Genomic DNA, 16701 nt, shown 5'->3' on the forward strand with positions numbered 1-16701 from the left:
AAATTATTTGAGTAACTTATTATAAAGTATTATTTTCAAAGGATTAAGTATGTGGTTTTATTTAGTAAGACAATGTCAAAATGACCCTGTCTTAGCATAAAATGCTTTAAATAAAACAATCGATTTCATCAGTAGTTGAAAGACATCCATACGCTGATCTTACTTCATATTTTAGAAATTTAGGCTAAGAACTTATCTTTAGATTTTGAAATATTGATTTTTGTTGGCAATAATACTGATCTACATACTTCAAAGGAATTCATTATTTATCTTGTTATTGACTGACAGACGTCTTAAAACATGTATCTGTTGGACAATTTATGATTTCCAGAATTTGTATTCTATATCTTACGTATACAAGATGTAAGAATGTAATGTACTGGTCTCTGTGGTAGAGGCCTAGAATCTAGTGCAGAGATCGACTTAAATGAAGACATAACTGCTTTATAAAATATTTGATTTGATTATTATTTCTTTTGTTTGTCATTGTAAACTTTACGGTAATTAAATTAATTATTATTATTATGTGTATGGCTTAATTTTTATGAATTGTTTCTTTGGCAGGGGTTCCTGGTTCCTCATATATGCTGTATTTGTTACAATACTGTCTCTCGTCAGCACCGTTTTGTTGTTTACTTTGAAGGTAAGATATGAAGAATACATAATTCGTTTAACATGTATGAACATTTGAGATAGCATTCCAATAATCTATAAGTAGTGCAGAAACAAATGTATAAAAGCTAATGATCATTCTCAGGATATAAGGTGGATTAAAGTATTCGGAAATTATGTAAATAATTCTTAAACCGATTACCAGTTTGAGAAAATAGCAAAACCAAAGTGGCAAAGTGTTTTGCTTTAATATGGAACTGCTATTATGGATTAATCCTATTAATCTATGTATATAAAAATGAATCCCTATTTCTCTTGGTTGCGCCATCACGCGTGAACGGCTGGTTGGATTTCACTATATTTTTTTTTTGTTGTGTTTATTATTGTCAGGAGTAGGTTCTTATGAAAGAAAACACTCAAAAAATTGCGCGGAAAATTAGAAAATTTAAGAAAACTTAACGACAATATTAATTTTATACAACTGTCAATTGTTTGAAATAACTGTCAGCGATTGACAGAATGCGCGCTGCAAATTCATAGTTAAGATAGGACAACGTCTGTCGGATCCGCTAGTATATAATAAAGTTCAACCACTCACACAGTCATAAATTCCAAAAATTTTAATCTATTTTTTGCATTTGGCACATAATGAATTGAGCTTGTAGGTATCAATTAAATTGTTGACAGTTTCCTTTGCAAAAAGAATCAGTGACGTCACTGCGTTGGCTTACTTCCAGATGCATTGTATGGTTGCAGGTGTTCCAGCATTCTTCTTACATCCTCATTTTTCTTCTGATGTTGCTCTTTGGGTTCACCATCATCACGTTTGCGTTTATGCTGACGCCGTTCTTCGACAGAGCCAGGGTAAGTAGTAAACAAAGACGCTTCCAATAAATAATGTACCTACATTTTAGTCGAGTCTTTATATCGAAACCCTTCAAAATGATTATGCCTAGTTGTGCCTGGTGTGCAATGTCAACAAAGGAGCCTAAAAATAAGCATTAGAATTAATTAGAGTTGGTTAAATGGCTCTTTTAATAATGCGAAACGAACAACGCTGTAAGAAATAGACATAGTTAAGACGATTTTGTTTGATATTGGATTTCCTTAAAACGATATTCATGATCATGCAATGTAAAATTGAATGTAAAAAGAAAAACATTCAGAAAGACATTTTGTCCCCAGACTGCTGGTATCCTAGGCAGTTTCGCGGTGAACCTCATGAGCGGGTTGTACTTCATCCAAGTATTCGTGTCCAACGCGGACTCTCTAGCCTTCTGGTTTGTCTCCCTCATCAGCTCCAGCTGCTACGCGCTCGCTATGGACAAAGTGAGTTACCAAAATTATTTGGTTTTCCTTGTTTACAGATTTTCTGCTTAACGTAAACTATAGTTATATTTGTAAATGTTTATATTTATTTCTAATTTTCAATATTCATTCTATTTATTGCTATAACTGTATATCGAAAACTATCTAGCTTCAATTACGAAACATTACTTACTTCCTTAAAAGTTTTGATTGAATATAATCATTATAGTTTCAAGTATAACAGAAGTAATGGGGACCGTGGGCGACCTCTTGGCTGTGCCTCTGGCATTGCTTTAGTAATGGGCAGCGGATGCTGCTTATCATCAGGCGCACCGTTTGCTCGTTTGCCTACTAAAACAATAAAAAAATATATTTGGAGGCATCTTCGTACACTCTGTGCTATCAGACATATTGTACACAGGCTTTGGTTCTCGACATGGCGGGTGTGGGCGTAACGTGGGACAATCTGTGGAGCGGACCTGGTGTGCCGTTTGGAGGCAGTCTCATAATGATGGCGGTGGATACCGTGTTGTACGGTCTGGCTGCATACTGGCTAGATGCTGTCATACCTAGTAAGTGCTGATACTCGCATAATGTCTAATTAGAACCTTGCTTTTCTTATTTTGCTAGGCTCTAAGTTCACTATTATGTCATATTATGTCTCAGCAGCAAATTACGCTAAGTAAGTTTATTCATCGTTTGATAGTTTCGAATTTAAATATCAAGTAAATGTTCGGCTCAAGATTGAGATGTATCATAAACAAGATTCATACGAGAGAAACAAAACTAGATGAATATATCTCGCAGCAAAGAATATAACAAAGGTGGCCAAAATTATCATTATCCAAGATGTTTATCTGTACAGGTGAATATGGAATCAAACAGAAGCCATGGTTCTGCTTGCTGCCATCGTTTTGGCTCGGCAGCCGCCGTGGTCGCGTCTCCGCGGTTCACTTCCATTCCAATGGCGAGGCGGCTCATAACAAGGACATCGAACCTGTACCCAGGTAATTTAGCTTTGATCATAACTTCCTTTGTTCTCAAATATGGTTTAAATATAATAATATCAGCCCTGTATTATATACTTGCCCACTTCTGAGCACGGGCCTCCTCTACTACTGAGAGGGATTAGGCCATAGTCCACCACGCTGGCCTAGTGCGGATTGGTAGACTTCACACACCTTCGAAATTCCTATAGAGAACTTCTCGGATGTGCAGGTTTCCTCACGATGTTTTCCTTCACCGTTAAAGCGAACGATAAATTCACAAAGAATACACACATGATTGTTTAGAAAAGTCAGAGGATTGAACCTGCGGACATTCGTCTTGGCAGACCGTTCCACACCCAACTAGGCTATCGCCGCTTCATGGTTTAAATACTATATTTTATGTAGTATACAACCCATTGCAAGAGATTTTACTGCCATAGAAATTACTAGATCTCCTAATAAAAGAAATGAAGATCATTAAAAATAATATTAGTATTTCTAATATTATTTTTAATGATACCTTTATTACAACCATATTCTCTCTATCCTTGTTAGGCTTCCTTATTGTCATCAACCATATTTACTTTATCCTTAGGGAGCTGCAAGACAAAGAAGCCATCAGAATTGTGGGTCTGCAAAAAAGCTTCCGTCACTGCAGACGACCTGAAGTGAAGGCTATCGATGGCATAGACCTCAGCATCTATGAGGGTCAAATAACAGCCGTGTTGGGCCACAACGGCGCTGGGAAGTCCACGCTATTCAATATCTTGACTGGGCTGACAGCGCCCACCGCTGGGACAGCATACGTTTACGGGCTGGATGTGAGGTAAGTGTGGGTCCGATGATGTTACTGCTTGTCGAATTAATACACCAAACTTGCACCGTTTAGTAGAGTTCAAAGTTAACGCATTAGTTTTAAATACAACAAACAAGTGATCAACCGTTGTCTATCTAAAGACAAGGTAGAAAAAAAAGAAATTTTTAATCTACTATGTCTCTATTTTAGAGATCCAAATGACATGTACGAGATTCGTCAAATGATAGGAGTTTGTCCGCAACAAGACGTCCTCTTTGACCTGCTCTCCGTGAAGGAACACCTTCAGTTCTTCGCTTCGGTCAAGGTACGGCGACATTTAAAACCCAAAACAATCAACACCGTCATTCCCTTGTACCAATTATGTGGTCATTTTATTAAATAGATGTGAATCCAATTTTACGATCGCTTACTTATCAATCAACTTTAGATGGACTAATCTGGGCAAACAGTTATAAAGACAGCTTTGTCTACACCGGGAATCGAACTTCCCCTTCGGCCTTCCCATATCCAAGTTCTAAATATGCTGCCATTGCCAAAGAGGGATTCCAAAACATTTAAAAATATTTATAACTGTATTTTCTTCAAATTAATGGATTTTATTCCAGGGCATACCAAGAAAGAGAATTCCAGAAGAAATCCACAAAGCATTGGCAGAAGTAGGGCTTCTGGATCAAGCTGGAGTGTTTGCCAAACATTTATCTGGAGGCCAAAAGAGGAAGCTCAGCATCGCCATCGCGTTCATAGGAGACCCTAAGGTAATAGCGTTAATTGAGTTTTTACAAGTTGCTATTAATGTTATAGAGCTGATTTAACCTGTTATTAAAATGGAATCTCAAGAACAATCTGCTTATTCACGGTTGCAAATGTTTTTAACTTCACTAAACCACGAGGCAGCAACAGCATTTGCCGAACGAAATGGAATGTACCAGATTCTTACACGCATATAAATTGTACTGGAGGGCAACGAACTTATTTAACTTATTATAAACGTAGTTCGGCATACCGTGTAACTGTAGAATTTCCTAGGTTTAAAATATATTTGATATATGTTAACAATGCATGGTGGAATACATAGAAGAACGCAGAGATGTAAGGGCTGTTAGAAAATTCTATCGATATTGTGAATTACAAAATAAATCATCAATTTGAATAGGCCTAATTGAGTCGACTGGCGAGAGTAAATCTATAGTCAATCGATACTCTACCACTTCACTCACCATCAATTGCAGCACTTTGATATGACTTGGTATTTTTGACTGCACAATAAAAACGAAAAGTTCAAGATTTTTTTCTCGCCCAATATACTGTTCAGAGATAAAGCATATTATCATTGTATCAATGACCCTAACTCCTCAAATTCCAGATTATAATCCTGGACGAGCCCACAGCCGGCGTGGACCCTGTCTCCAGGAGACAGACCTGGCGAATCCTGCAGCGCGCGAGGCGAGGGAAGGTGCTGCTCCTCACGACACACTTTATGGATGAGGCGGATATATTGGGGGACAGGAAAGCTGTTATTAGTAAAGGAAGGGTATGTGTATAGTATTACAAGATCATTTAAAATCTATTTGTTATGAGGGACTTGGAAAAGTATAAAATAGACATGTATGTATAAAGTAGACGGTTTAAAAAATAAACTAATGATTAAAGATTCCCCTCAAATAAAACTGTTATGTCTATGCAGGCTTTACTACTTTTCGAAAGTTGAAAGTCCATAATTTTTTGTACCCCCCCCCCCCCCTTCCAGTGCTTTTAAACGGCAAATTTTTCGATATTTTCGAAACTTTCTGTAGGGGAACGGCTTGTTCCCGCTTGACTCCCAAAAAAATTGAGCTTGAGTTTATAAACCGCGTGCTTGCTATTCCTCTTCTACTATAAAATGTAATTAGGTTTCTCGTGGCTTTCCTATATTTCTCTTCTTTGTTCTGCAGGTTCGATGCGCTGGTACGTCATTGTTTTTGAAGAATAAGTTTGGTATTGGATACCATTTGACTCTGGTGCTTGATGGTGAGTTAAGGCAGTTTTATTTTTAATACCTTTATAGAAAATTTGTATTTCAGTAAGTCAATTGTTTAGTATGTATTATGTTTTGACATTTGTTCACATTTAGGTAATGAAAAAATTAAGGTATTCTATTGGCAAAAGGTTGCGAAAAACATACTTGGGCATTTTTTGGAGTGATGATAATTGCGATTGAAGAAACAATTCTCAAAAGAAAGAATTAACTTAGTTGTATTTGGCTACACCGTTTTTTTTTTATTCCTTGGAATGACGAAACGAGCTTGCCGCTCGCCTGAAGGTAAGCGATACGATCGTCCATAAACAGTAGAAACACTATCCAACACCATGAATTACAAAGTATTGTTTGGAATATAAACCCCTAATACGGAATACCACTGCGCTCGCTATCTTGAGTCATAAGATGTTAAGTCTCATTATGTCCAGTAGTTAAACTGGCTACAATGTAATGTTTTAAATACTAGTGAGACTGAGAAGTTCAATTCATTCTACTTCACGAATCATTTGCCTAGCTAAACATAGCATATCATGTCCGTCCCCAGGAGCGTGTCGCGAGCACCAGATCACGCGCGTGGTGCGCGGACACGTGCCGCGCGCGGTGAAGGCGCGCCGCCACGGCCGCGAGCTGTCCTACATCCTGCCGCACTACGCCGTGCATCTGTTCCCGCCGCTCTTCCACGCTATAGAGAAGGAGATCGCCGAGAAGACCAACAGGCTTGGTGAGTTCTAGAAGGAGCTTGACTTGTTCCAGGAGCTACTTTAAGATATGGGCCATCGGTCTTGCTGTATACGAGCTCTAGATAAGAAGAGATTTACTGAGTTAGTAAACAGTGTACTGGTTAGAATATGTTATTTTGGAACAATCTAGAATGTAAAATTTAAGTAGACAGTAAAATCTCTTAGCTGCTTACTTAAGTTCATTAAAAATCCTGCAAAAAATAGTTACCTATTGTTCTAATACCATCTAATATCGCTTTCGTCTCACCAATTTTGCATGTAAATTATCTTGATCCAAAGGCATCACAAGCTACGGAGTATCAATGACAACTCTCGAAGAAGTGTTCCTGAGTTTGGAGGGCGAGAACGCCGAGGAAACAGAAGCAGTGGAAGGAGTGTCGTCGGTGAAGTTAGTGCGAGCGAGGGCGCTATCCAGGAGCCTCTCGCTGCAGAGCAAGACATTGAGCTATCAGGTAGGCTTATAAATCTGATTCTTTTGAAATGATTGTTGATTTGAATGATTTCTTGCAATACCATTTTGGGTTGTTTCTTTCTATATCATATAGAATAATAATTTTCTAAATGCATACAAGAAACCCGAAAGAGATAATATAAAATCATCAAATACAAAACCTAACTATGATTTTTTTTAAATAGGTACTTTAAGCAACTTACTCGCGCTTTATTCTCTTAAAAGGGTAGATACAGTCAAAACTAGTGGAGAACATGATTTCAGTCATGCGTGACACGAGGAAAATCATGTTCTTACTGTTTGATAGTTAAAGCATAATTTTTATTCCACTTTTAGGAACTAAATGACAAGGACCTACAGAAGACACCGGCATCTTTGCCCACACCTCCCGCGTCACACGCCTTGCATTCCACCACACATGGGGTAGAACATGTCAAGGTACCAAAGTACTAATATTATATATAGGTCATAAAAACATAACACCTGTCTGTCTGTGTGAGGTTTGATTAAGTTGTCCGAAGCCATTTCTGTCTTCTTTACTTTTTTTCAGAGACTATTTTAGTCCACTACTATTAGACTCTAGACTCTAGACTAGAGTTCAATCTGATTACATAATATGTTGATTATCACGCATTGAATTCATCCTAATCTAAATTATTCTGTTCTTTCTGTTAACTTTGATGATTTAAATCAACTACCGTCCATGTGCGGAATCTTATGAAATGTTGACGTAATGAGTTATTGCAGTTATTTTGGCGATATTATGTTATAAAGGTAACGTCAGGCACCGAGATTGCGAAATATTCTTTTTACGTCGATACAATGTGGACTGAAGAAACTAGAAAATTTGGTTAACCAAAATCTCGTATCTTAAGCATTCAAATTCTGCTAAGCTCGGTACTCCCTTCATCTCGTGCGATTTCTTATGGTTTAGTGGAAGTACCTAAAAGAGTCCAGATAGCCATATCTTCTCTGCTTTTATGGAAGCAGGCTTGGATGGACCAACATACACATTTGCTTATCTAATCTAAATTTACAGAATATAAATAGTGACGGATGGACTCAAATAAATTATTATTTCATTCAAATTCAAAAGAGTTCATTTGTGATTGTCCCAGGTAACACCAGAAGCGCCAGTATCAGTAGAGGCATTAGGAGAAGTGGTGAAGACGGAGCCGTCCTGCTGGCGAACTTTCTGCGCGCTCGTGTACATCCGCACAGTGCGCATGATCCGGGACCCTTACAAACTCTACGTCATGATATTCTTGCCTATCAGTAAGTTGTTTTATATACATACACGGGAAAATATCCCACTGCGCCTGATGATGAGTGGAGTAAAGTCCATGTAGAATATCGAATGACGAGAGATGGTTATTCGACGGATGACGAAATTATGCCGGTGTGTTGGAGCTGAATATACACAGGCTGATCCCGGAACGCGACACACTTACGCGGGCCACTATGGCGGGGTTTAACACCTTGTGTACGGTGATCGCTATCCAGGCGGATATGAAATATATCCTACCACCAGCAAATAGTTTATAGCAGTATAACAATGTCCTAAGTGAACTCAGACACTTAACCGTTCTTCTGAATATATACTACTACTATTTTAACCACTAATCAGCAGTGTGCAATCATTCTTTTTATGAGAAGAACATTGTAGTCATATCGCAAAATGGCAAAGGCTCCTAAGTGACATGACAAGCTTTCTAATTTAGTTTTTGGCAGTGATATAACAATTGTTAAACGACGAGCTAAATTCTAATCTCGTTCCGCAATATTTATTATTAAACTAGCAAACTCTGGAAATAATTAAAACAAACAAATAACTTCTTACAGTATCCTGCGCCCTCGGCCTCTACATGAAGTCACGGCAGATCGTGTTCTTCCGAATGCAACCACTCAAACTTGACCCCAACGCGTACTTCAACCGAACACCCATCGCCCTCTACAGCGAACAAAACAATATGAAAGACTTAACAGACCTTCGAGAATCGTTGGAACTTCTCGGAGCTCATCCTATAGTGGATTTCGATGGAAACTTCTCGAATCTTCTGGATATGGAGAACTTCGGAGCGTTCAGTTTGAAAGAGAGCTTGTTGCCGTACGGAAAGATCATGGCCTACTACAACACGACCTATACACATAGTCTGCCTATTATAATCAATTTGTTAGATAATAGTATTTATAGGTAAGTAATATATTTATTTATTTAGAACTTCATATACAAATATATACAGGCGGAATTAATACCATAGGCATTCTCTATCAGTTCACCTTAGGGTGGTGCAGAAATAATCATGGTAGGTGCATAAAAGTATGGTAGTAACATACGTCTTTAATTTTAATAATATATTTTCTTTTAGATTCATTTTATGGATTGAAACTAATTGGATTCTTTTCATTACTAAGAATATCAACAAAATTAAAAATCTATTTGAACAAATAACAGATTCTGAAATTCAATTGACTATTTATCGAACTATTTACAAATGATACCATTAAACGACACCAGAATCTGGGTTTGGGTTTTTTAAATATTACAATCTACACAAGACTGACCCGCAATCTCCAAATGTCCCAGGGTACTAATGTCAGCGTCGGGCATGCTGGAGAACTTCAAGCCGATCGAGGTGCTGTCGCATCCGTTCCAGCAGACGGAACAGCAGGAGGAGTTCAACGTGGGCAACGTCATCTGCGCAATCTTCGTCGGCATGATCTTCGCGCTGGTGCCGGTCACGCTTGCCGTTGATATTGTTTATGATAGAGAGGTATGAAGTCTTGTAGCACTCATACCAAAGACTAGACAAAGTAATATTTTATAATAAAACGTGTACCGTCTTGACGCCTCAAGAAAAATGTGAAAAGAAATGTTATTCTTGCTTTATTTATACATGTTTCCTAAACAGACATGAAGCGTCCCACAGGAGTATTTGTTATAATAATTACTGAAATAGTCTTATGCCTATAAGTCAAACTACCAAGTTATTCAATAATAAAACCATAGTTTAGTCATTAGAAATGCATTCACTTTAAATGACTACCAACCCGCATTAGGCCAGCGTGGTGGACTAAGGCCTATTCCCTCTCAGTAGTAGAGGAGGCCCGTGCCCAACAGTGGGACAGTATTATAATACAAGGCTGATATTATTATTTAAATTATAAATGACTAAAATGTGGTATAATTCTCGATGTTCAGAGCGACGTCTCCAACGGAAATAAAACGACATATCGCGTGTTATATCTTTCAGATAAAAGCGAAGAATCAACTGCGCGTGAACGGTCTATCGATGAGCATGTACTTCCTCACCTACTTCACAATCCTGATTTTCATCATGATCATCACCAGCGCTGGAGTGCTCGTTTTGGTGAGTGGATATCGCATTAATCATAAAAACTGAAGAGTTTGTTTGAACTTACGAATCTCAGGAACTACAAAATCAATTATGAATTTATTTTTAGTAATACGAAGCTACATTACTGAATGCTATAGGTTACTTTAATCCCGAAAAATAATTATCCCAGAAAAACTTTTTCACGCGGGCGGAGCCGAAAGCACAAGCTAGCATAATATAATGACGTGTTTCTTGTTTTCTCAGACATCTCTGGTATTCTTCTTTTCGATTTACACCTTTGTCATATTTTATTACTTGAATATAATGTTTTTAAATGATAAAGTCATCAAATATTTTAGTAGTTGCTCTTTCCAAATGTTTATTTACCTTACTATCAAATTAGAAAAGAAGCTTACATAATATCATGACTAAAACTGAGTGAATTACCTCCCCAGGTAATCCTAAACGACATCCCGAGCCTGACAAACGGTTCGGCCATCACGATGCTCTCCGGCCTTCTCCTACTCTACAGCCCGTCCGCCATCTTGTTTAACACCTGTCTCTCGTACATATTCGACAAGATGGACTCCGCGCAAAGCATCATGCCGAACATCACTACTTGGGTCGGAGTCATACCATTTATATTGGTCGCTGTTCTTGACACTTTTAAATGGGGTAAGTTGCTATTGCTATTGCTAACTACTTTAGTATGTATTTTTTTTTTATTGCTGTGTATGACGAGACGAGCTTGCTGTTCGCCTGGTGGTGAGCGATACGACCGCCCATAAACAGTAGAAACATCACCTAACACCTTGAATTACAAAGTATTGTTTGGTATTCCACTGCGCTCGCCATCCTGAGACATGAGATGTTAAGTCGTATTATGTTCAGTAGTTACACTGGCTACAATGTCCTTCAAACCGAAACACAACAGTGACTCCACACTGCTGCTTGGTGACATAAATGAGCAGTGGTACCTACCCAGACGGCTCTCATAAATTTTGAGAGACCCACCACCAGCAATATTGAGGTTATTAAAGTTATTTTAGGATGGTTTAACAGATGTTTTGATGTTGAATTGTAGTTTGCTTCTGTCTGTATATGTGTCAGTGCGCATGCGAGATTGAAACTAAAGACCGTGATAAAATAATTCCAGTTAAGAGAGTTGATCTCCTGTCTCTAGCTAGGACCAAAACGTCAGCATTAGAAAGGAGGGAACTCAAATGTTATATCTCGGTACATGGCTAGTAAACTAAAAAAAACACTATGATTTATATTAAATGGACAACAGAACACAGTTTATATGAAGGAAAGGAACAAATAGGTTACTCTGTTAAGAATTATGCTGAAGATAAATCTTCCTTACAGGTAGCGACATAGCATTCTACCTACACATGGTGTTCAGCTTCCTGGACGTCATGTATATACCATATGCCATCATATACTACGTGGATAGGTACGTATGTTTACATCGTCTTCTCTTACCTCATCAACACACACACACATCATGCATTTATCCCCGAAGGGGTATGCAGAAGCGCAACCAGGGCACCCAAGGGTACATTTTCGTCAAGTGTGTTCCGTCCCATGATGTGATAGAGAACGCGCCTATCGCCATATCGGGCACAAATTCCAGATTTCAGGCTGATACTGAGCAGAAAAACCCAAATATCAGTTTGTCCGACCAGAGATTCGAACCCAGGACCTCAGAGTGGAGCCGTACCGCGCATGCAGTACAACTCTGCTACAGAGGCTTTTACCTCATCAAACCTGTAGTAATTTATCATCTTTCGCTTGAGGAACCTAGAGCCGCGTTTCCGTTATCTATTGTACTTGCATGCAGGTATGACGACACACTTGTGTGTAAGTTGCTTCCATAGAGGTTTGCGAAATAGAGACACGCCTGAAATTAAAAACAGAAAAATATTCACCCTCACTTCAACTAATAACATTGTCTGATATCTAGGGTGTATTTAACCTGCAACCTGCGCGGGCTGTGCACCACGCCGTCCCTCGGGAGCTACTTCACGGCGGAGGTGTGGGTGTTGATATGTGCCACGTTGCTCCACGTGCCGCTCTGTGGCGCCGCGCTGAAGGCTGCTGACAGGCTGAAGTCGGGAGCTGATCTGTGCCAGGTATATACATTTTTAGCTCATAATTTTAAACATTATATAAATACAGACAATCACGAAATGTTCATTGCTTTCTTAAGTTTACGCGAATGTTAAACATTTAAATTAAACTATTTTACGAATTTTATCGCGGTTTTAATATTTTACTTTTCTCCCGACGTTTTGAAGACTTTGCAGCCTTCATGGTCACGGGGGAGACTGAGGTGTTGTTCATCCGCAAAGTAACTCTGACTTTGCGGATGAACAACACCTCAGTTCGTAAAATAGTTTAATTTAAATGTTCACTGTTATCATTCAGAGAAGACATTCCACCAGTTTCAAGTTCAGTATCAAACAACATGTCATACACATTCTTTATTTTTGTATAAATGAATGACGAGCTAAACTAGTCGCTCGTTCTATAAGGTTTAAGGTCACAACTGCCCATAAGTAGTATCTCATCTCACTCATCAGTGGCGAGGCTATGTAACCATATAACCCGATTCCTACTGGCTTTCCTTTGAGGTTTATTTACGTTGGTCTGAGTTTTTGATTTCTGTTAAATTGACCGCAATGTGTTAACTAAGGCAATTTTTATTTACTTTGAATTACCTTTTGAAAAAATTCCTTCGCCACTTTAACTCATCAGAACTTAAAGTAACAAAGGTCCTCGTGGCCCTAGTATCTACAACCACTCATGTTTAAACGTTATGTAATTCTTTCTGCAGCGCGGTCGCAAGCCCTCGGAGCCAGGTCTAGACCCCGAGGTGGGGATGTGTGGAGAGGGGGCGGCGGGGGAGGACGAGGACGTGCGCCGCGAGAGGAGACGCGTGGCGAGTCTGCTGCAGCAGCCCGCGCACAACATGCCGCCGCTTGTTGTGCATGTTAGTACTCAATTAGTTTTTATCTATATTGGTCCATTTGCATAGGTACAGATGGATTTCAGTCTAAGGCACTGTACAACAACTTCTACGACTTGCTATTTTATTGTCAGCATACACGAAGTAATCAACCGGGTAGCGCCTCTCCGGCCTTATGATGGCAAGACAATGGTCGAAATTTTCTGTATATTTTTTAATGATTTCCGTGAAGACTCTATAAATCTAAAGGGACTTTTTACCGCGCGAACTAGAAATTGCTAATTCAGATCTTAATACATTTGCAATAAGTACAAAATGAGCAAAATAAAACAAAATCATTTTCCACCCTTTCCGAGAAGAACAAAGACACCATTACAACCAAATTTTGTACATTATTATTGACAACAATAAACTGCTATTTCAAATTCTAGAACTTCATATACTCGTGAAATGCGAGCAATATAAACCAAAATTAAAAACTGCTAAATCATTCTAGAACTTTTTCAAGAATAACAAAGAGAGCCACATAAGAAAACGGTTGATGCAATTGTTTGCAGAACCTCCGCAAGGAGTACAAGGTGCGCGGCACGGGCGGCGACGGCGGCGGCTGCGTGTCGCGCGCGCCTGCGCACCGCGCGCGCCGCGCCGGCCTCGCGCGCCTCAGCCTCGCCGTCGAGGGCGGCGAGGTCTTCGGCCTGCTCGGGCACAACGGCGCCGGCAAAACCACCACCATGAAGATCATCACCGCTGAGGAGCGGCCTACTTGCGGCACGGTGAGATTCACTAACTGACAACGTCGAATTTGGCGCAACATGTCTGGATATCCGTATTCCCTTCTTCTTCTTCTCCTCCACTTAGCTTACTTTTGGAAAAATCGTAGTCTAAATATCTAGCTGGTTAGTAAATACAAATTTTTCTTAAAAAGGTTTTAAAACTACAATGATCAGTCAAATACATCCACCATAAACATATGGAACGGATGTTTAAGGCCTGAGGGCCTTAGGTAATTAATCACCCAAACAATGATCAAGATCTGAACCCCATACATTGTTCTCCAGGTGATGCTGGGCAGTCAGAACATCAGGGAGTCGCAGGCGTCCGCGTTCCGCATGCTGGGCTACTGCCCGCAGCACGACGCGCTTTGGAAGAACGTCACCATCCGCGAGCACATCGAGTGCTACGCCGCCATCCGGGGCGTTAGCAAGACTGATACGCCCAGGTTAGACGCCTTCAGAACTCTTTTAATATAGGAGTCTCTATGTACTAGGTATTGGGGCATTTATAAGTGACCATTGCCAAATAAATCATGCGTTAGATTAATAGCAAAGCACACCGATGGAAGAGTTGGAGTTATTGCATAATCGATTTTGGAACTTGGAGAGGCATTACTATTTTCACTTCCAAAATCATGACCCCCTTTTAATTTGTTATTGAACTCTACTTTCATAATTTGAACTCTACATTCATAATTGTTTATAATTTGCTTTACGTTCTTTAAATAATGACTTAGATCTGTACCACCTTCGAATTGAAATATAGGTAAGATTGGGATCAGAGATGCTACAAAAAGCATCACACGTTTGATTTGTTCAGGATCGTGGACGCGTACCTGCGCGGGCTGCAGATAGCGGAGCACGCGGGCAAGCACGCCGACGAGTGCTCCGGCGGCACGCGCCGCAAGCTGTCCTTCGCGCTGGCCATGGTGGGCGCGCCGCGCGTCGTGCTGCTGGACGAGCCCTCCACCGGCATGGACCCACGCTCCAAGCGGTTCCTGTGGGACACCATCCTTGCTAGCTTCCAGGTATCAAGTTCCTCAACATTAAAGAGGAAATGCCTATCCATAAATCATCCAAGCACGAAGGTCTTCAAATTGCAGCATATTAGTGTTTGGACATTATTGGTTGGAGGCAGAAGATCAAAAAGCACAAAGCTGTGCATTTGTCTGTCATTGATATTCTATAATAACATTTCTATATACAAAAAGAGCTCTTGCATACGAGAATTCAACCTCGAAGTATAATTAAAATGGACAAATTAAATGTAGCAACCAATCAAACACATAGCTTCCGAGAAGATTCCAAGTAATCTTAAACGACTAGATAAATAAATAGGTAATTCTTTATTGAACCACAAAAATAAAAGAAAAAAACCTATAAACAAATTAACTATATAGTTAGTGCAACAATTGACTACTGAACACATCTTTAGTGAGCTATCGTTATTATGGTACAATTCAGTAATTTTCTCACTAAAGAATAAGCGAGGCATCTTAATTCCAAAGGTTGGGTTATTGCAGGGAAAGAAGGGTGCTATACTGACAACACATTCCATGGAGGAGGCTGACGCGCTGTGCTCCAGAGTGGGTATCATGGTGAAGGGGAGTCTGAGGTAATTATAAACCAAACTCAATCGTAAATCCAAAAGGAGACAGTGCCATTTATTATTCAAAATCTTGTAATTGTAAACGTCCGTATTTGAGGTTAAAATGCCTCCTAAGTTCATTATTTTGTCTCCCACTTTGCTGTGGAAGTAAGTGGACAAATTCATATTTCCAGCACCTCCCTATCTTTATTAACCGACTTCAAAAAAAGAGGAGGTTATCAATTCGAAGTGAGTGTTTTTATTGGATTATTTTCGTTTCGAGATAAGGACTTGCCGAGCTTACAGGAGTTGTAGTGGTGAGTATGAGGGCGAGGATGTCTCTGTGGAGCTCATGGAGGTTCCATATTATCACCAACTCCACGTGTAATAAAAGCCTTGCCTTCCATATAATAATGTTTGTTGCTTGTATCACAATCACAGGCAACAATATCAATCAAGACAAAACGTCGTATGTAAAACGTCGTGTGCCACGCGTGTGCCGAGCGCCAATGAGTGCACAGCGTAGGCTTGGGCGCGTAATTTGAATGGCTGATCGCTCCATCTCTATACAATCTATCTATACTTGTGACAGGTGTATCGGTTCCACGCAACATTTGAAGAATCTGTACGGCGCTGGCTACACGCTGGAGATGAAGATTGGACAGAGCTATCAAAAGGCAACGGTGAGAGATTTTTGAATTTCATCTCTGGTTAAAAGTTATCATTGTTTTTTTTTTTGTATTTGGATATATTTTATATCCGCCCGGATAGCGCCCACCGTACACAAGGTATTAAAATCCACCATAGTGGCTCACGGCAGTGTGTCGCGTTCCGGGATCAACCTGTGTATATCCGGTTCCAACAGGCCGGCATAATTGTGTCGATTGCCTAGCAATCATCTCTCATCAGTCGATATTCTATTGGTCCTCACTCCAGTTACCATCAGGTGCAGTAGGGTCAATTTGCCTTGCCCATATAAAAAAATATATACATATATGTTCTGGAAAAAAAATGTATGCATAAAAAACTGACGAAATAAGACAGAATATATTTCAACTAAGAAGTGTAACAACTGATTGTTAAACTCGTCACATGCA

General features: G+C 39.6%; 1 protein-coding gene across 2 annotated transcripts in view; it reads left to right on the forward strand.

Annotated features, from left to right (window-relative positions):
• LOC115455719 (ATP-binding cassette sub-family A member 5) overlaps nt 1-16701 on the forward strand; it is a 61168-nt gene that overhangs the window by 35032 nt on the left and 9435 nt on the right. For both annotated transcript variants that reach the window (XM_037436823.1, XM_037436824.1), the window contains exons 7-32: nt 565-643; nt 1369-1476; nt 1798-1941; nt 2342-2492; nt 2786-2927; nt 3505-3735; nt 3916-4030; nt 4332-4481; nt 5090-5257; nt 5658-5733; nt 6288-6464; nt 6763-6935; nt 7271-7372; nt 8053-8209; nt 8777-9128; nt 9522-9708; nt 10189-10305; nt 10728-10947; nt 11641-11728; nt 12239-12407; nt 13112-13267; nt 13801-14016; nt 14302-14462; nt 14837-15044; nt 15540-15631; nt 16197-16287. In XM_037436823.1, the coding sequence (XP_037292720.1) occupies nt 565-643; nt 1369-1476; nt 1798-1941; nt 2342-2492; nt 2786-2927; nt 3505-3735; nt 3916-4030; nt 4332-4481; nt 5090-5257; nt 5658-5733; nt 6288-6464; nt 6763-6935; nt 7271-7372; nt 8053-8209; nt 8777-9128; nt 9522-9708; nt 10189-10305; nt 10728-10947; nt 11641-11728; nt 12239-12407; nt 13112-13267; nt 13801-14016; nt 14302-14462; nt 14837-15044; nt 15540-15631; nt 16197-16287 (4030 nt within the window). The remainder of the gene's footprint in view (nt 1-564; nt 644-1368; nt 1477-1797; nt 1942-2341; nt 2493-2785; nt 2928-3504; nt 3736-3915; nt 4031-4331; nt 4482-5089; nt 5258-5657; nt 5734-6287; nt 6465-6762; nt 6936-7270; nt 7373-8052; nt 8210-8776; nt 9129-9521; nt 9709-10188; nt 10306-10727; nt 10948-11640; nt 11729-12238; nt 12408-13111; nt 13268-13800; nt 14017-14301; nt 14463-14836; nt 15045-15539; nt 15632-16196; nt 16288-16701) is intronic.

The sequence above is a fragment of the Manduca sexta genome, chromosome 9 (genome assembly GCF_014839805.1).
Source record: "Manduca sexta isolate Smith_Timp_Sample1 chromosome 9, JHU_Msex_v1.0, whole genome shotgun sequence".
Classification (NCBI taxonomy): domain Eukaryota; kingdom Metazoa; phylum Arthropoda; class Insecta; order Lepidoptera; family Sphingidae; genus Manduca; species Manduca sexta.